The sequence below is a fragment of the Acyrthosiphon pisum genome, chromosome A1 (assembly GCF_005508785.2).
Source record: "Acyrthosiphon pisum isolate AL4f chromosome A1, pea_aphid_22Mar2018_4r6ur, whole genome shotgun sequence".
NCBI classification, from domain to species: domain Eukaryota; kingdom Metazoa; phylum Arthropoda; class Insecta; order Hemiptera; family Aphididae; genus Acyrthosiphon; species Acyrthosiphon pisum.
The window spans coordinates 30,694,684-30,717,592 of record NC_042494.1 but is presented as its reverse complement, the minus strand read 5'-3'; the positions used below and the strand labels follow the sequence as shown (position 1 = coordinate 30,717,592).

At 33.6% G+C, this 22,909-nt stretch overlaps 1 protein-coding gene across 4 annotated transcripts in view; it reads left to right on the top strand.

The window, feature by feature from the left end:
* Positions 1-22,909, top strand: part of LOC100161686 (nucleolysin TIAR) — a 356,777-nt gene that overhangs the window by 290,989 nt on the left and 42,879 nt on the right. For all 4 annotated transcript variants that reach the window (XM_016805847.2, XM_016805846.2, XM_016805848.2 and 1 more), the window contains 2 exons: positions 12,406-12,481; positions 22,705-22,807. In XM_016805847.2, the coding sequence (XP_016661336.1) occupies positions 12,406-12,481; positions 22,705-22,807 (179 nt within the window). The remainder of the gene's footprint in view (positions 1-12,405; positions 12,482-22,704; positions 22,808-22,909) is intronic.

Genomic DNA, 22,909 nt, shown 5'->3' with positions numbered 1-22,909 from the left:
GATATGCGAATGTATAATTTATACACAATAATAGTGAATCTGTGTAAATATCCGAGTTGATAAAACACATAATATTGTAATGTATGATATAGTACCCAACCCATCTTATAATATACAAAACAATAATAACACCGCACTGTACGATGGTGACGAGCCTTATAATTAGCCTGTTATATTATTTTAATAATTGGCATACAATTTACATAATATTTTTGATTTCAGAGGCACACCTAAAATGAATCCATTTCAAAACACCCCTCTCCCTTAACCATCTGATAGAAGTGAATAAGAAGTTGAAAATTATTGCATATTAAACATTGCAATATTTCGAAGGTATAATGTAATATTATGCTATTTTGGCGTTTTCAATGGTTAATCGCTGTGATACATCGTACCTACGGTCAATATAAACAGATAAACTATATTGTTATTACGATAATATGGTTATTATATTATAATATTGTTATCACTATACCTAATTATCCCTTTTTATCTTAATCGTCTATAACAATAATACGTATGTGGAAAATGATATTCGTGTTTCGATTCCTTGTCACGTGTACCTAACTATGCATTTTTAAACGATTAAACATCTAACAATAATATATTATTATGATTACTGCAGTTGTTAATAATACTCTCAATATTATAGACGGCGTTGAAACATTTCGAAACTGTATCAGATTCACTACCAATGTTGAAAAATGAGCATCGGTCATAAGCTTATAAAATTAAATACTATAATATTGCTACAACGAAAGTACAGATGGTGATTTTTTTTTTATGCGCCATAATAAATTGTGAATTAGTGACCAACACCCATTTTTCTCTCACTACCCTCACGCTGTCTTTCCATTAACGCGTTCTAACTATCCATATACAATTATATAATATACAGTTTGAAACGCTGCGTCGTGATACTTTAATATGCTATATATATATAATATATATACTGCAGCAGTACAGTCGCTGCAAGATGGTACCTCAACTTTGTCTTATCAGCTCTCTATGCGTGTAACGGAATCGTCGTGTTAATGATGTCGTCACCTCCACCCTCCACCCCATACGAATCAAAAGAGATGACTGTTATTCTTTTTGAGTGATTTTTTTTTTACACACACGAGTAGCCGACAAACCGAACAAACTACAAACGCTATTATAAATTATGATGACGAAATTCGATAATTAAATATAACCGGAAATTCGATTTTAATAATTTATTGCAGTGGTGGTGTATATTTTATTACTATATTATACGAACAATATATATATATGCAAGGTCTAATATGGTGGAGGACGAATTTTTCGTAGCTCTATATTTTCGACGACGGGAAGAATAATTCAATCAATACTTTATATCCGCTACGTCTCTGTAACGAGAAAATCCATACTGAAATACCGTGTACTGTCCGTATTTGCGGACCGTTCTCCGAATACATCGTATCCGCCAATTTCTGTTGATTCGAATAAGTTTTCAGACGAGCCTGCTATCAGTGTCTATTAAATCGGGTTTTGTTGAAAATATGTTTTGACACAAACACAATGACAATATTATATTATTATTATATAGCATTGTGCGAAACGGTCTGCCGTCGAGGTGACTGTTTATTATATGCATTAACTTTTTGTCGATTTCGGGATGGAGTGAGTGACAACAGGGTGAGTGTGTAATTGTTTCGGTGACGTTCGTTTAACGCGTGTGAATTTATATCGAACACGCATCGTTGGCGCTCGACAGTTTTGGTCGCGTATACGCACATAATAATATGTTATTTTTTATCGCTTGAAAGTCAATAAAATGGCTTTATAAATATTTAATTCTGGTTACGAAATTCTCATCAACAATATTATAACGGTACTTACTGATGAATATCTCTCTCTCTCTCTCTCTCTCTCTCTCTCTCATTCTCTCTCACTCACTCATTTTATCTATCTGTCTGTCTATATCTTTCTCTTTTTTTTCAACTCACTCTTTCTCGATTTGGGACCAATAAATCTGGTAACAGAGGGAATCATAAATCCTCTCTCTTTCTATCTCTCTCTCTCTATTTCTCTCATTCTTACCCGCAAAGCCTGTTGAACCATTTCCAAAAACGTAAATTACATCAACTGCACACTCGAGCGGATATTATACGTTATGCAAATATACTTTCAGACCACGCTTGTTTGACCCTTTAAATTAATATCGCTCTGAACTGATGTGGGTGGCGTACGTACTGAGAGTAATGGACCGTCAATACATCCACGTTTCCGAAATAACGGTAAAGTTATACTATATTATGATTTTCTCAACAATGCACGGTAATTCTGGTGAACGTTTTCGCTCCACCACGATGATGATAGGTAGGTTTGCGTCCCATAATACACTGCAGAGTTACGCCGTCTTACACGAAGAAATCAAAAATTGAGTATACTCTTGCAGAAGTCCATTTAAAAAAAATAATTTTAAGTCGTAAGAATTGTTTTAGAAACTTGTAAACCATCTTATAAACACATCTTAAAAGGTTGAAAAATAAATATGTTATTGTACTCCTAAAATTTGACGTTACACCACTGAGTAGCGTTGACATAATGCCACTCATTAAAAAGTGTAACGCGACACTTAATAATTATTATCATTAGTTTTATCGTTCTCCACCCATTACACTCCCGTCAGAGATACGATTTAAGTCTAATTTTTCAAGACGCTATTATATTATTATGGGAGCATCTGTGATATTACAATAATAGAAACATCCGTTGAAATCAATTTCTTCACACTGCAAGCACTTGTCGAGTGCTTAATACAATATACCTAATCGCATAGCTGGTATACCTCTGCACACATATAATATTGCATACCTACATAATCGCGAACCATGTTATAATATGCCCGTCTACATAATATTATGTATCAACTTTGAAGTACCTATATACTCTTATCGAACGTCCCGATAGTGTCGTCGAGCAAGTCCACTGATTATTTTGACACAAAATCAAACATCAAAGCTACGCTCGTATTATTATTATTATTATAATGCAGCAATGGATTTTATCGAGGGTGTTGGGGGAAGGGACACACACATTCGCTTTGTACCTCGAGTTTTACAGATGTTGCGCATAAAGCATAATCTTATGAAGGTTATTTTACCTATAGGTACACATCAATATTCGCTTATCGTGTACCTGTTGTACGCAGGTATTGTTATAATACCTACGGTGACATTATCGGTGATTGGATATGGGGGTGTCCCCGGGTCCGGATCCTCCAACACCCACCTAACCTTATACTGAATAAAACAATAATTTATCTAGCACATATTTTACTTAATCTAGAGTACAATACGTAGGTACAGAAAAATGTTACATCAACTAGACATAGGTAACGACTTTGTAATAGTTTCACATTACGATAACAAAAATAACATATCTGCTATAACTACCGTCAGGAACGTTTTATAACGTTCAACACATCAAACGAAATATTATAAACCCCATCCAAATGAAAAAAATATTAGAATGGTTTCCCAATAATGTTCGTTTATTGTAATATTATTATTATGCTCGTGTATTAATAAATGATGGTGGAATATTATAGTATTACATTATATACGTTTACCGGTTTCGGTAAGGTTTTTATGTGGTATACATATTTTAGCTATAACAATAGTAACGATACAATCGAACGACGGAAAATCGAAAAAATATTGATTTCCTCCGAAGTTTGAGAACATGACGTAGGTTGTAAGATAATAATACACCATATATATGTGCTCAATATTATATTATGTACACTCGAAAAACACCAGGGACGCCGAGACACGTGTGAAGTTTTTCATCTCGGAACGATGGAAAAAAGCACCGACATCGGCTCGTGAAATTGAAATGATGGGCTCACAGTTTATTATATTACTGCAATAAACAATTATTAGTCTCTTGATACGCAGCTCATAATACGTCTATTTATAAGCTTCTAAAAGAATACACAAACGTTTCTCGGTTTTTTTTCTCGCCCAGCTGGTTGCCGAGACCGTGCTTTGTTTTTTTCGTTTCGCCACTTCGCCTACTACAGCGACTTGCTTATGAATTTTTTCCTCTTCGTGAGTGGGGCGTGTAAATTATTGTTCTAAGGAATAATTTATAAGCTCCTATAAAACGGTTAAAAATAAATTAGTGATTACATGAAAGTAAAAGAGAAATGTAAGTTTCTACCATAGATATATACAACAACTTGATAGCCGTCTCCTTCGTGTCATCGAAGTCATCCGGCATTTACAAAGCAGGCAATGTTTACAAAATAATATTATCACAGTATATATGTATAGATAAATGTATATGTATATAAACCAATGTAAAATAAATGCGTAAACATTGCCTGCTTTATAAATGGCGCCCGATTTCAACATTGGTCACAACTGTAGTATAAAGATGGCTATCAATTTTTTGTATATATCTATAGCTTTTACATGAGATATGTAATAGATATTAATATATTATGTACTGATAGGGTTTTCTATAAATATATAAATAAATATCATAATCAGTTAACTAAACAAAATAAACAATTTCCTATCAAATTAATTCAGATTAGCCACATTTATCCGGTGTGGTTGGAAAAATTGTTTGTTTGTTGTTCTGAGATAGAAAAATACTTACCTTTCAGCACAAATAATTTTAGTTGCAATTTTACCCATTACTATGAATCAGAAAACACGGTGCTGATTTGTTAATTATTTTTTCTGATTAAAAAGTATAAACTTATTTCTAATATTCTATAAAATAAAATAAATTGTACAACTAAATATAGCTACTCAGTAATACTATAAATCGTATAATTCTAACTATAATACATAACAATGAACAAACAAAATTAACAATATTATATTTTGATCATAAGGAAAATGTGAAATTGTATCTACTTACTGTTTTTGGTTTCCAATAAGGTCTCAGAAATTACTAGTTAATACTTATTTGTGTTGTAAATTACATAATATTATTATTATATGGCTTATTGTTCGTGTATAGGAATTGACACATCAAATCACATTGGTACCAAACCGTGTAAGAACTTACATTTTCACAAATATAAAGCTGATCTTACAACGCCCAAGAACAATCACCCGTATGTGTACCAAAATAATCATGAAAATATATAGAAATATAATAAATTCCATGGAGTGGTGGAAGTGGTGGAAACCCCAACGTACTCACCCCATAAAAACGCCACCGCCTGTTTCTACCCACCTTTTTCATTGATTCCATTCCCTACATCACCCACGCGTAAACTCGGTGGTGGGGGTGTTGTATAAAATCCGTTTATATACGCGCGTTTTCCGGGTGCATACGTAAGGAAATCTGTCGGAGCATTACCGATGCAACCCTAGCTGAAAACACTGGGCGTATTTTCTCTTGCACCGTCGCAACACCGATACTAGCAATATGTCACGATCCCCCCACTTCCCATTAATTACTACAGAGTGTGTGACGCCAATATATAATACCTACCACATAACATCTGAGTCTTATTATTTTTTACTATTTTTTTTCTCATTTTCAATAGGCTCGACATGAAAGGCGTAGGAAACGCCGTAGCCCGTTATGCGTTGCCGATTCCAAATTAATTTTACGACAAAGCAACACGCGCTTTCGTTGTTTCGTAGGTTGCAATTTTTCTACACCTTTCGATATTATAATGAATGGTGCGTAGAGAGAATTCGAGAGAAAGAATAAAATAAAAATCACGGGAATGATCCACTGGCAAATTTTCCTTCCAGTCTGAATATTAAAATATTTTCAACATTTAAACACGGGTATAAACTTACTATAAACTGCCATTTTTTTTTTACACTTGTTATTAAATTTTATCAAAGGCAAAGTTTTAAAAACCTCAATTTTTTAATGCGCTGAGAATAAATCTAATGAAAGATTATATTTTTTAATGTAGTTTATTATGTGTAATTTAATATGTTATAATATGTGTGTGTAAAAATGTATAAGTGCAATAGATTTTCAATAATTTGTAACTTGAGGGAAATAAAAAAAATATCTTATACCAAGTTTATATATATTTATATACCGAGCTTAATATGAATTTCAATGAGGACCATTTCTTTCAATACCACACTGTATAATGTAATATGTATGTATACTGTATAAGCAGAACCGTATAATTATTTATAAAATTATAATATTTCGCATCATTATAGGTACACCTCTATTGAAAAACGTTAGCATGTCGTCTACTTACCGAGTCATTAAAACTTTACAAATCTGAGTTACTGTTCCGCTAGTTGTCCTAGATATGTTTGAAGGATGTATTTATTACAGAAAATGGAAGGTTATCGCAAAGTTTCACATCAGATGCAACCAGCCATTTTTTAAATAGTATCAACACATATACTCAGGGTAGGAAAAGTTCATTTAAAATCTTCCCTCGATGTTCTATGAATGTGTCATAATTCTGAATTTTAAGTATACAATAGTTTTAAATACTTAGATTCATTATACCTTGTAATTTTTACCATTATGAACTATCATGTGCTATACAATTTCGTTTTTAATGAGTATCTCACTTTCTTTTCATGTAAATGAATTTGGTGATAAGCAGATAAACTGTTTGAACATTTAGATTCATATGTATCTAAATAAAAATTCGAACGAGATGTTTTTGAGTTCGTCAAAATGTAGGTATACATTAGGTACGTATTACATTATAAAACGACCATGGTACAAAATTTGGATAACATAAGCTAATTTAAAAACTATAGATTATTTATAATTATTATAATTATATATTTCAATAAGTCTGAAGCTACTTATTCAAACTTTGATTTAGATACATCAATGTGTTCAAAAAATCATCTACTTAACAATGCGTATAGTAAACATGGGTGATTTATATCTCCAAAAAAGACGTACCTATGTATAATGTCCGACCGCTTAAACGGTATTAAAAAAAACTAAATAATTCAAAATATGGTTTCATGAGTACAGCTGCTTGAAAATTCCAAAAATCAGAAAACCAATGAGTAAAAAGAAAAAAATTGTGACTCGTTCCGTGCTTGGTGTATCAACCTGTACACCTGTAACTAACGTGACATCGAACACTGAACATGTGTGGTTTTATGGATAAACTTTTAGAATACACGGGAAACAATTAGCGAACAACAGTGGTATAACCTTACAGTGTACCGTCTATGTCATGTTATAATCAGTTTAATAGTATCATTATAATGTATTACGGTATCGCTTATAATTACTTTGTCGAGTGTACCTGTACCCTCGCCAGTGCAGAGGTACATTCATTCGGTATTTAATATCGTGTGCCTGAGCCTTTAGCACCGATGGCATTATTAGTACATTAAATTGAAGAAAACACGTTGGGCGTGTTGTATCCGATGAAGTGTACCTATGTGTTAGTCTAGAGCGCGCGTGAAGAGAGCCGACCAAAAGTTACGGTACACAAATGTGATGTTTTATTGAACAGTTCGGGTTGCGAGAATATAGAGTTTCTAACGAAAGTTAATAATTCCGACATCACTGCTGCAGAATGCGGCGTGTATACTTATTATAATATAATATTATATTAGCGTGCCGTTACTATACTAAGTGAATTATTAGCTTAACCCCATGTATAACGAAATTTTAGTCGCAGATCGTGATATTATAACAGATGAAAATGTGGCGCACATTATATCGCGCATATAATAATAATATACAACGCTCAATACATAGGTTTAAGCGTTTTTGTATAATTAAATGCATATAATATAATATAATAGGTACATATTTAAAATTATTCGTCGTCATAATGCGCGCGCGGCGTACAGAAACCTCGGATTAACATTTTACGCGCACTCGATTTCAGTATTGAATAACAATAACATTCACACAAACACATGATACATATACATATATATATCCCAGCTGTAACGAATTTATATGTTTATGTATTATTTTACGTATTCGAGTACAGTTAATCGCTAGTTATTACCCCGTCCGCACATCGATAAACTCGACCCATACATATATAGCATAACATTATAATATTATAATATATAACATTAAAATGAAATCCGTGTTTAATATTTATGCGAGTGGAATGATGGGAGGGGGTGGAGAAGCGACGAACAACAGAAAACAACTCTCGGGGCTGAACGTCGTATAATAGTTATTAACTCGTACAATATTATTTAAGACTTTTCCGATGATTGTCTCCCACCTGGGTTTTTAAGCAACGCATACAATATTATATACTTTTCGGTTTTTGATTATATAAAAAAATGACCCCACTTGAACCTATATGTATACATTTTATTTTAATGTGGTGTATTAACAATAGTAGCACCCTACTCGATATTTTCTACTTAAAAAAAAAATGTATGAATCATAAATAAATATAAATTGATAAGTGACCATTGGGTCACTTATCCCTGGTATACTCATATACCTGGTGGAAATTAGATATTTTTTTTTACATTTTATTCGTTTCATAGTTTTTTATGGTGATAAACAAAGCGTTACGCAAAATTGGTTAGAAAATAAAAATGTCTGTACCAAGTCCAAAAACATATTTATGTTAAAAAAAAAAAAAACAATATTCGTTTAATGTCTATGAAAAAATATATAAAATAATGTATAAATATAAATAAATAGCTACAGAGACAACGGGCCATATAATATACAAACATATTATAATATATTTTAGACGAAGCGCAGTGCATACCGCAACGGGAATATAATTTATGTTTACTTATAAGAAATTTTTCGTATCTCTCGTACGTGTAATAATAATAATAATAATAACAACAACAACCCACGAGAAAATCGGTGATGATAAAAAAAAAATATATATATATAACAATAATAATAATAAATACAAACGGAAAATTATTAACCTGTAACATGCGCGATAAAAAAATATTGCGATCTATTTTATTACGTGGAAAACAAATCTTCGTTGCCACGAGGATATTGTATTTTATACATATACTTAGGTACCTACACGTATATACGCGTGCACGTGTATAACGAATTGGATATCGAAGGGAGAAAAATAAAACCTGCGAGTTCTCTGTAAAAACTGCATAATATTTTTAACGCCACTCGCACACTCAGTCTCATTATGTAGGCGCGTTTTTTTTTCACTGTTTCCACTTGAATACGTTCAACAACTGTTTCCAGCGACTAACAATAACGTCGTCCCGTTTCCCGAGTATAATATAAAACAAACAATGGACAACTCCGCATTACCTATTATAAAATTATGACATAATAATATAATATTATATACACACTTGTATACGCACAATAAATACACAACGTGTAATATAATATTATCATAGCGCGCGGTGTACTCTGAGTGTGAAACTTCATAATTTTCTGACTGAATTAATAACCATTACAACGTTTAGGCGCATTAATGGGGTGGATGGTGGTTTACGATCGTCTAAAATTATAGTAGGATTTAGAGTAATATTATAAATTCCAATGAGAAAATGTTTTTGATGAGCATTGGTGCATTGGTGGCGGTTGCGGTGGTACATATTAACTTGTTAAACATCTAAAGCCAAGTTAGTTACTTTTTCAAACAATATATTAACTAAACTAGTTAACTAAGTATCTATTATAATAACTTCACTATTTTCAATTAGTTGAAAAATAAGTTTAAATCAAGCGTATACAATATAATCTGTAATATTGTTCATAAAACTAATTAAACCTTTTTTTTTAATTACAAGGTACATAATTATTTTAAATGTAAATGAAATATATTCATCGATTTAATAATATTAAGACGACAATTAATTTTGTGTTAAATGACGCGTAATATGGTCTAATCCACCACAACAGCTAGTGTTCAATAAAAAGAAATTATATGAATGCATTTGTAACAGAATATTTAGTTAAAAAATAAACCTGAAAGCTTCACGTCTAATCACTATTCAGATGGTAATTAAAAACAATGAACTAAATGAGTTAAGTTGATATTTTTTTTTCATATAAACTTTAAACTTCTCGAGTTAAGTATTTCGTTTGTTAACTTTTAACGTCCTTAGCGTAAACTTACGTTTACTTTACTTTTTTTTTTTCATTAAGCAGGTATGTTTCAGATAATCGAGTTATTAAAATAAGAAAACAATGTACAAGTTCAATTTAAAATAATTCAAATAGCTTAAATAACGTTAATGTAATTTAATTCGTTACAGGTGGGAGAAATAAAAACCAAAAAAATAACGCTTTCAGAATTAATATTCCAAAGTGACAGATTATTGGTATTAAAATCATAATAATTATAACCACCTACTCGTATAATACGTTTATTGTGACATTTTGTTTCCACCATCCTCTCGTTTATTACTCATACATAATATTATATTACAATGCAATACTTTAATAATATTGTGTGTGTATGTGTATTACATTGTTTGTGTGTAGGTAGTCTATTTTGTATTTTATGTTCAGAACCGTTTTCTGAAACGAGGAAAGCATATATATATTATTTCGATTCGACGGGACCAGAAAGGGGTAAGAATATTGCTGCTCTCGGCGCGACGGCGATGGGTGGTTTCATTTCCATGATGAGCAAAAAGCGTCGTCGAGTGCAATCCTCCGCCGCGATAGCGGCTGTAATTTATATCCGATACGGTTAAACGACTGTCGTGTCCCGCCGTCGCCCCTTTATCTTCCGAAAGTGTGTACATATATATACCTATGTATAAACAATATATATACTTATATATGCGATCATATATTTCGAAATACAGTATATACTATTACTACTATATACTACTCGCCCAGACACAACGACGACTTTCGTCGGTCACGACAATCTAAGCGCTTATATCTTATAAAATTATAAATAAATTATATTAAGTACTCCACCGCCGTCGAATTAAACCCTCGTTTCGCTATTACACTGATTCTTTGCCGTGCCACGTGGCAAACGAAAAAGTTCGATTTCTTTGTACCACCGTGCACGACAGGTATCTCGTTTTCAGCGATGACGTGTACTAATATTATTGTTTATTCGGGTCCGTTCTAATAGTATTTGGACTGTCGCGATAGTTTCCGGTTGCACGTTTCCTGTTTTCTCCCGAAATTGCTTTTTATTATTTTTCCCTTCGCTATATTATCGCATTACGAGCGCGTAATGCTGTGATCGGTACGATATTATTTTGTCGGCCATATCATAACATAAGTAGGTATAACTATTATATAACTATATTAATGTAATATTATTTTCTAATTTCTACGCACTACTGCGCGCTACCACAGTTTTCCGTGAAACCTTGTGTATTTTTAACTTAGATATAATAAAACATGGAAAATAACTGTAACTGACGACACGAGGGTGAACCGCGAATTTCCTACCAATCCGCCGCGGGTGTATACTTTTGGTGCGTACACGTATAGTGCCCGCTGTGATTTTTCTAGTCGCACCCTAATGCGCGCGTGTGTGCGTGTGTATTCGTGTGTGTGTGTGTGTTTCCGTGTGTGTGTGCGTGCGTGCGTGCGCGAGCTCTCGCGTGTGTGTGTGTGTGTGTGTGTGTGTGTAGTTTACTGCTCACCGATAAAAGAGGGGAGAAAAAAGTGTTTTCACTCTCTCACTCTCTCATCCTCTCCCCTACCCCGTCAGCGTTATGACGTTTGCAGGACAGAAACCGACCTATCTACGTCTCTCTCTCTTTCTCTCTGCAACCGCGCTGACACTGTCACTCCATCCCGGTCCCTATTTTCTCTTTCCCCACCCCCTCACCATATTGAAAACCGTCGTCGTCGTATCGAATTCCCATTACGACGCGCGCTCACAATAATCTAATTTCTCCGCATTTTAATGGGCCCTCTCTCATTCGATTACAACTTACAGCGGCGGCGCGATGTCGATTTAAATGACCGAGTTTTATTTTATTCTATTTAAATAAAGTTGAAAAAACTTTTCAGTTTTCAAAAGAAAAATATGCTTATACACAGTTATTACGGCTATGGGTTTCGCTCGTATTCGCTACCTACCTACCTACGTTCGTGTTACATACATACCTCTTGATAATGTTAATTGGCAGCGTATAATTAATACTATCCATGCACCAACTATAAATACTTTTGATACGATCGAGTTATTAGACCAACAACTTTCGGGAGGTTTGGAACGAATTTAATTAAAAATCCTGAACTTTAATCATATATATTACCTAATAATAAAAAAAAATAACCATTTATAGGTATCACTCATTTTTTCAGACATGAATCATGTGCCATTATAATACATACGTTTTTATAATTAATTAATTGATTTATAAAAAAATTATTTTATTCGTACCTATTTTGGTTCGGATCAAAGTTTTAACAATAATAATTCACAATTAAATTACTCATATTTTAAAACCGTTTAATTTTACTAATTAAATGTAATTTGTAATGTTTCAGGGATTGCCGAGTAGTACGAGATCCGCAAACATTAAAATCAAAAGGATACGGCTTCGTGTCGTTTCTGAAAAAAGCTGTAAGTATACAAACATGTTTTTTAATCTTAACTTTTTATCTGGTATTAATTAGAAACCGGAAATAATAAAGTCCGTAAATTTAGATATTATAATGAAAGAGATGTTTTTTTTTTTTTTAATTTCAATTCCATCTTTTACCTTATTGTATCGGCGAAATGAGACAAAGAGATCTTTTGTCCTGTTGGGAACACAATATTTTGAATATCTTTCAAAGGTCTAAAGATAGGTATAATAAGAATGAGTTGGTATAATTCTTTTTCATTTTGTTTTCTCACAACACTTCGTGTTGCCCGACTGTTTGGAATTACCAGCGACCACTGGGTCAGGGTTTCAGCAGTACATAACATAAAAATAATATAGACATCTTTCACATAATATAAAAATATAAACTCAATGAGAATGATTTTTGGTGGAAAAGAAATCCACCTATTTATAATTATAAATGCATTACCACCTTAAAAAAATATTTACTTTGACAATATTATCATAGTTGTGTAAAAAATTCGAAATAGACATGGTTTCATAATTATCATGTAATATAATATTGTTATCAATATATTGTATTATAATATTACTGTCTACCATTGACGAAGAGATCGTTTCTCTCTTGTCGTGCCACTAGTACAACAACTACAGTCGTCTGTTTATCGTGTTATATTATTTTATGTTATAGTGTTCTATGTCATTATTATTATCGTCACTGTATTCGTTCTCCAAGCTCACTAAATGTTTTTATTTTTTTTTATGTTATATTATAATATAATATAAATACGAGATGTGCACGTATATACAGCGTAATAATATCGCCGTCGGTTTTTGTGGAATTATATACCACGACTGTATACAGAATCCCATTGTTTTACCGATTTATGTGCGGGGTATTGTGTGGATTTTTCTCTCTAACTTCCTCTCCGTCAACACCACTACCCAACTCTCATCGCCACCCACCCTCTACAAACGGAGTGTTTCGAATGCTCACGCAATATAACAAAACGACCGACCGGTCGGCTGCTGTGGCTCATTGTTGAATCGCTGCTGTGTTTTATCCCGACACTCGAACGTGATAAGGAGAATTACTCCGGAAAATTGAACTGTTTTCGTTCGCATACGTGTGCACCGCGCACAACACCGCGAATCAGACGGTTTTTTTTATATATACGTTATATAATAATATGTAGTAGTTATTTTTTCCACTACCATCATTTCCCCTGTTACCACCAGCCACGCCGTTGTTTCGGGGGTTACTGCGGTCGATCTCGAATTAGGGAATTGGAGTTATATTATATCAAAGTAAACATCAAAAAAAAAAAAAAATATATTTTAGCTTTCAAAATTATTTACTAGACGGAAGGGATTCCGCACTACAACCATGACTGTGCAGCGTATATATATTTATATTACTATATTACATATAAATATATATAAATACATCAGCTGCCGTTGCCCACGCACGCAGTATAAATTCGTCCAAAACCCACGGCTTATGTGTGTTGCACTGCAGACGTAGGAGGAGACAAAATGGGGTCGGGGTGGGGATAGAATTACGACTCACGCTCTTGATCCCGTGTGCAATTTTAAAACCAGATAATTTATACAGATTTAAAAACGTAATGCTGTGAATCGTCATGTCAGATTGGCGACAGACCTTTATGAAAAATATTATTTATTGTTTATATTTTATTATTATATACATAGTTGTTCGGTTTTTTATTTCAAAAATAATATTCGGTCAAATATACTATAATGAATATATGTAATAAATGTATTGATTCGTAAACAAATTTTAAAGCAGTAAACATTCACCTGAATACGAGGACATTAAAATTATTACACATGTAGTATATAAACTGAAAGACCTACAGTCTTCAGGTCTAGAAACACGCGTTAATTCACACACATCTTTAAAACGCTCATAGGTTGCTTCGATATTAAAATATATACTTATACATGGTGCCCAAAATATTACTTTTACCTTCACATTTTATAACAGGTATTTTTAATGGCAGCTAATTTTATTTTTAATAACATAAATAAATGGGTTATTCTAAAGTTAAATTGTTTTCTTTAGTTTTTTATAAAAACGATCATATTATAACGTCCACTTAACATTTTTCCACAGACCTGTATAAATTAGACATAGGTACCTTATTAGAATGTATTGATCCAATAAATTGAATTATTATCAACAATTCTTATGTTGATCGTTATTATCTTGTTTTTTGTAAATTTATTATATGATGATTTGTGATCCACTGAGAAAAGGTATCATCTCGAAAAATCAGTACGCCAACTCGAAATGTACAGTGGTCGTCTATCGGTACATTTATCCGGCTAAGGGTCTGGCTTTGGAGGATGGTGAGGAAGTGGGCGTACGCGGTATTATGGTTTCCGGGCGTAATTAAGTATTATCCGATCCACCGAGTCCAATTGACCGTTTAGCAATTGCCATCGTATTATGTGGCCACAATCCATCGTCTCAGACCGCGATTCACATTATTATTATCGAACAGTAGAGCAGCGTTTCCCAAACTATTTGTTTATGAAATTGTATTGCTTATAGTCGCACATAAAGTTTAAGAATTAGTAAATTCTTATGGTGGATGAGTTACAAAAATGTATAATTATATTATTATTACGGTTTAATACTAAATAGTTATATATGCCTATAATATATAGGTATACGTAATACTAAAAATGAAAATTTTTTGGTGTGTCGGTCGTCGGGTGGTTCACCCGAATATAAGTAAACTATAATAGTGATTCGACTAACGCCTTAACATTAAGTTCGGGAAACGAAAGAAAATATAGAATATTTGATCGTTTAATCACCCCGTCATTCCACGGTGACCCCCTCGCAAGACCCGGTTCTTAGTTTTGTGCCACTTAATAGTAATAATCGTCGGACAATATTAATATTATATTCATATGTTATATTATTATGTACAACAGTGCGGGAACAAAACAAAAATGGAGAAAACTCTCCTCCCATGGCGATGTCATGCGCGTGGTTGCCGATGCCATATGTTCCACGCTCGATCTATAACACCCGTATTATATATGTCGCGTGTACGCGTGTTCCTCCGAGATAAACGCCACCCTCCCCATCGGGGCCGGGAAAGCGTGGGCGATCGGAAGGCCGTCGTCATCGAGATCCACTAGACCGGGCCGTCGTCGGAGGCTTAATGTCGGATCGTGAGGGATAAAAGTAATATATTGTATAAGTTTGGGTGCGTATGTGCAGTATTATATGCGTGGATCTATCGGGTACGCCGGTCGTCGCCTCTTCGCGACCACGTTTGCACGCAAAACTGTTGCACGTCGCGGAGCTCCGACCTTGAAACTAGCAAAACGTCTGTAGGAAAAGAAAATATTATATACCGCGACCGTACTCTTTTCACCGTTCGTAAAGTGCTTACGATTGTTTTACATAAATGCGCGTTCGAAACGTCGCGGAGAAAAGTACAACTGTGCAGTTCGAGAAGGCGCTGCGGTCGGATTGACTAATAATAATGTATTACACTAATCGACTACGCTTTTCAATCGGCGATTATTACCCACCCGTTTAGTCGAATAATCACACTCGTGTATCGTAATAGCACATTAACCAGATTTATCGGCACCCTCTCGCAATTTTTACGATCTACTTACAGTGTTGTAATATTTTGTAAATTTACTAGATTTCTTGTTGGAATTTTTTTTTTGTATTAATTTCGACAAATTTTATTATAAAATAATTTTTATCTAATTAAATGATCATTATAATTTAATAAATACTGTTAAATACGTTGCAATATTATAATCTAACCACAATCATAATAATTTCATATAATATTTGTATGTTACATATTATTATGTACGCAGTACTATCATGGCTGTTTACAATTCGAGAACAAAATTAACAATTCCGTTAAACCCCTAATCGGGACGTCTCGTCATATTATTGTAGATTCTATACGAAAAATATCATAGTTGATTAAATCATCAAAGTTTTTATATCCCGACCAATAATTTTTAAAAATTGACATTTACTTACCTAAACAAGTTTCTAAAATGGCACTTGAAATTATGATTTCAAGTTCATACAAAAATAATAATTAACTACCATGTAGGTAATAGGTATATACTGTGTTAATACAAAAAAAATATAATGTATCATTTAAAGGCGCGTGGATCACGCTGGTACTAATGGGTAATTTGACAATTTTTAGACTTTTTCAACATGTACAACTTTTACCACAAGTATAATACGATGAAAGTTGCCATAGAATCGCGTAACCTGTTATCTGATCACTGATATAAATAATAATATTTCCTTCTATCAAATGTGGACCTATGTTAAAATGTTCAGCTAACCTGTATTAGGTAATATGATTTGTTTTTGAGCATCTGAATTTTAAAAACCAGATTATTAATGATTTTGGATGCAACTTTCATTGCGTATCATCATATATACGAAGCTACATAAATGCGATGTAAACAGAAATTCTACAACTAATTAAGTCATAATTCATAAGTATACTTAGATAATAATGTACATATTCAAATAATAATAGATGTACTATTTGCAATTTGCAACCGTGCCCCGTAGATATAATAACATATATAAAATAAGTACTTAATCCGGTTCACCTTATCCTTTTATCTTGTGATAAATTTTCGATTTTAATGTCGGTTATAATAATATTGTGCTATAATTAAAACGTGATATGACCGAGTAATTTCTGTAAACAAATACATAATTTAAAATCGGTGGATGTCGAATTACATTAAAAAACGAGCGTTTTCAAAGAAGCGTTGTAAGATATATTTTACACCCGATATTGTTATCGAGACGTAGGCATAATATTATGTAACAATCATACGTCTGAAAAAGAGAAAAAACGTTCGAGAGGACTGGTATACAATTTAAACACGACGACCTTTCGCTGATCGGTGGGTGAGGGGAGCCTTTTCTCGCGCCAACCTATTTATATAAATCGAATATCGGACCCGGGGAGTATCGTTTTTTACACGTCATTCAACGAGAACACATTGCCGTCGTTAAATACGAAGGAAATTGGACCTAGTCTCGGTGTTGGCGCAAATTACGACCCTCCTGCGACTTCATTATCGAAATCATGTATGGCGGGTTATCGCACACCGTACACGAGTGTGCGTATAATCTCACTTCTATTCCCTCGGCGTTTTTGACAGCTCTGTCATAAATCAAATAGTGATAATAAGTAAAATAGGCGTCATATACTGCGCTAGAGCCACCTCCATGAATTGGATGATATCGTCTTTCCGCCAACGCCATGTGTCAAACGTTATGCACATAATAATAATGTATACCTACTTGTATGCTGACATTAACCGCATTCTAAACAAACACAAAACACAATTTTCAATTCCCGATCAAAATGTATTTAGGTGTCTACATAAAATATCATACCTAATTTGAAATCTATTTGATTATTTTCTTTTTATTGCCAAAATATTTTAACATGAACTACCTGTAATAATTTATTAAAATTTGTATTTTTTATCATACGGTACACGATAGACAGTAAACTTCACACTACAATTCTGTCTTGATGAAAGACCTTACAATACATAATAATAATATTAATAAAAACATGTTAAAAACATGCTTATCCCAAAATATCTCATGAATAAATACTTAAAAACCGTATACATTTTCAAAGTGTGTTGTTAGTCTATGAATAATAAGCTTGCTCCGGACACTAATAATAATATTATACAATATCATATTATTGTCGTTTCGTTATACAAATACCCACACATAAAAATATCACAGTTTTATATAATCTGTAATAATATTATGGTATCGACATCCGCTTGCTCCCGCGATTTCAACCAAGAATGGAGATTTCTGGAGTGTGTGATACCGCGAACGTGGTTATCGTCAAGGCGTTCTACACCTAACCACTGGTATAAAAACGATGGTTGGTATAGTCACTCGCGGATTCGGCATTTGTCCATAATAATAATAATAATAATAATAATAATAATAATAATAACAGTAAAAATAATAGTAACAATAAAGATAATCATAACATTTCAGTGCGTAAAAGGAGAAAAATATAACGCACCGGGAGTTCGACGGCGCGCACACGCACCGGAAAAAATTTAGCCGTAAAATTGTTTTGACGGGACGGACGTATATAGTGGCATTTTATTGTCTTGTAAACGGGGTCACGCCCGTAGCGGCCACATGAAGGCAGTGGCGTTAACGTGGCTCCCGTTGAGGGCGTGTAATAAAAAAGGGGGAATTTTGAGTGACGGCAGTGGTGGAAAAAACATATCGTTCCGAATTCAATAAGATAAAAGGCGAAAAAAGCGTTGATGATATACGCGTGTGCGTAAAATATTGAGTATCATATTATGAAAATTGTAAAACCGCCGCCGCCATACCTCCAGCGCGTAACAAACACGCGAATAAAGATAATATTTTTTTGGTTATAAAAAAAAGAAGAAGTTTACAGTGCCGTTTTCAGCGTGCCATAAATTTTCGATGTTTTTTTTTTAAAGCTTGCGGTGTATATTATGATGTGCTCCCCCTGCCCGAAATCCGGCATTGGATGTACTGCCGTCCACGTGTAGCCAATTTAATTTTCCGTCGTATAAACCGTCGAGGCAGGAAAACTCTTTTTCCGATATAAACTTCTTTATTTCGTTTATTTATTTTTACCGTGGAGGGACAAAAACTCATTTGCAGAAAGGTTTAATGAACCGGAACGGGATTATACTATATTGTGTAACATAATAATATATTTACGTTATACACATACATATACTTTGGTATTGGTATATGACATAAGACCTACGTGCGTATATAATAATACTATTGACCGCTGAAACATGTTACATATGATCCTCGGACCCAGATTGTAATATTGAAGACATGAATATTGTGTAATATAATATCATTGCCACCAAAATATTCGGTACCTTGTGTATAACAACTGTAATACGAATAAAGGTCTAATTGTACCCCAAACTCTTAAAAGTCCAGTCAAAAAATATTAATAGAATAAAATATTTGTATATAATTGATAAATCTTTAATAAAAATACCGTGGGGGCTTGAGCATTACTGCAAATTTTTCCTGTCTGGGTCACGGGTCTTGCGTGGTACCTATGTATAGTACCTAATATATATTATAATGTAATATATCAATGTGGTCACCGTACGACTTCGACATTTCGCTATATCTAACCTGTTACTTAAAAGTTCTCAAGTCGATAACTCGATATGCTCTCGTGATTACGACCATGGGTTGCCTTAATGTCATTATACTCGAAATACACTTGACGAGAATCGACGATTAAGGGCACGATATATATAATATATATATATTATATACTACGCGAGAGTTACGGTGAAACGGATTTTCTTTTTTCTTTTATCGTTGTCGCGTTTGCTAAATATTCTTGAAGTTCGTAAAAGAAAAACATAATCCTTTTACGACGACACTCTTGCCGTACCTAAATAATATTAATCCATGTAGATACTTATAATAATATTATTAACGTCGTATGTACCTATGCACGAATTAAATACATTTTTATGGATTCGGCTTTTTCATTCAATTCTCATTAGAAACGGTCGGTTTTTACAGCAACATTTGGTACCGATTACACGCGCTTTCTGGGTTACGCGTAGAGTACATAATTTATTCTTTGTGTTATATAATATTTACTATTATCGTACATGTTCGTTCTTCATTCACTCTAATAGTCTAAAACAATTATGATACTGAGTGCTTCTGTGGGATAATAAATATATATAAAAAAAAAACTTTCACGGTAAATATTTAATTTCGTGGCAATCGATTTGACAGATGAGTACAAAACAGTTAATATTTTTTCGATTTTTCATAATTTTTTGTGCTTTTGCTGAGTTTTGCATGTGTTAATCATTTACTAACATAATATTATTATGTGTACGCTTCAGTGGCATCCACCTATGTTTCCATGGATTGCAGTCGTCATATAATTTCTGGAGGAATGTTGCACGTCGGTATTATCAACCAGCCTAGAACCTGGCACCATTTACACATTATATCTATTGGTTTCTTTTTTAAATATTTTTTTCGTCTAGAATCGAAATATTAGTAACACATTAATATAACAGTAGTAGAACGTGTCATAATAGTTCAATCTTTGTTTGTATCATTTAATAATTTTATCACTGATAACGTTATTTTATTAACATATTGAAATTCAGTATAATATCTAGAGCTATGTATGTCATCTTTCAGTATACATATAATATTACAACTTATAAATCTATAGTGTATGAACAATACGCAATTTGGCACACATTATTTTAACGTCACACCAATAAATTACATTTTGGGCAATAAAGTTGTGACAAATAAAAAGATTCTCAAGTGATTTAATTGAAAATTAAAAATCCAAATCAAAGAGGGTCTGAAGAGGGTCTGTTTTGGAAAAATTTTTGGCTGTGGTCTACGGATAAATTAATTACGAATATAAATATCGCTATACGAGAATAATCGACTTCAGAGCCACTGTGTAGTATGTATCGAATACTTCATATTGATAAATGCACGTTTGACCAACACGACAGTGCATCATATTATTATTATTATTATTATTATTATTATTATTATTATTATTATTATTACGTTTAACAGAAGCGGTATAAGCAAACATCGATGGTGCGGTACAATATAATAACATTATAATTTTGCAAAAACGTTGACGTCACAACGGACGTTAATATTAATTTCCATTATTGTAACGATATGGGTAATAATTATTATGTTATCGTCGGACTCGTTTGATGCGTATAATTTTCGAACGATTATAATATCGTGTGTTATTGCGTAGAGGTATAATACGCGATTATTATACGAATGCCCCACCCCGAGCGTCCCTCCCAGCTACAGATGAAGCGTTTGGTAGGTATGCATAACAGTCCCGAAACGGAATGGGTCTCGGTGTACAATAACGCGGTATTGTCTTTAACGAGTTCGATATATGCGCTCATCATCAGACCTCTCCTCATCACTGCAGCTCTTATATGCGCATATTATTGTTGTTATTATTATTATTATGATTGTATAAACGTATAATTTAAGCGTAAAAGCTGATCGCTGTTCGCGCGACTCGATTAAAACAAGTAGAATTAAAATGTATATAGGTACTCTCCGTGGTCGTAGTACAATAATAATATAGTCAGACGTTTCGACGCAACTTACGGTTTTAATGATGAATGATACGCGTCCTCAACAGCGTTTGTGTTACTCTTCGGCGTGCAGACCATCGTTTGAATGGAAACGCGATTTTTTTAACGCGAAAAAACGACGCATGAAAATGATAATATGACGCGTTTGTTATTGGTATTATTATGAAACGAACGAGATATCAAAACGGAATAGACGTCAGCCCTATTGCAATTTGCCAGTTCAACGAACTGCAGCGTGCCAAATTTCATTTGAAAATTTTCGCATTCGCTCGAGTCGTAGAGTCGACGCTACGGCGCGGGCGGGGGGACATACGACCTCATCGGTCGATACAAATAATAATGATAATAATGCATACTTAACCTCCTATAATAGTAAAATATGATATACTATTACATGAACATAGAATAATATCTGCATCTATATCCTAGAGACTACTGGAAAAACGCCTTGCACCTTGCAGCAATTGACTTTAAATTCAATATCACTGTACGGCGGTCCGACTCGTAGTCTATACGTATATTATTATTTATTATGGTGGGTACCTAACTATTATAATATAACATTACTGTGTAACCGTAATGTTACGTGATGCACGTGTACAATGATAATATTTTGTCTATTAATTATTACGCCGCGCGATGTAATAACAATATAATGGACACAGCGTTCGAAGGGTAAATACACGTCAGAAACGGTACCCAAGTAATTGATATTCTATTCCAATGTGGACCTCGCAGAACATAATAATAATGGTCGACCGAGCGGTCCGTCGTGGTGATCGATCGTGTGTGCATGGCATGGCCGAAAATTTGTCGGTTTTGGAAGGGTTGGGAGGGATGGTCAGTAGAACCGTAATGTCTCCTCCCTTCGCATGCAGCTATAATACCTACCTATATATTGCATCGGAATATCGTTATACTGTACATAATATTATATATAATATATATATACAATACGGCCTCATTGTGATATCATGTGTTGATGTTGTTTGTGTGATGTTTGCAGGAAGCCGAGAGTGCGATCGCAGCGATGAACGGTCAGTGGCTGGGCAGCAGGAGCATAAGGACAAATTGGGCGACCAGAAAACCACCGACGTTAAAAACCGACTGTGAGTACATTGCGAATAGCACCTAGCTATTATATATTATTTAATTGTATACTATTGTGGTCGTGTTGATTTGGAATTTCTCGCCACCTTTTTAAAATTAAA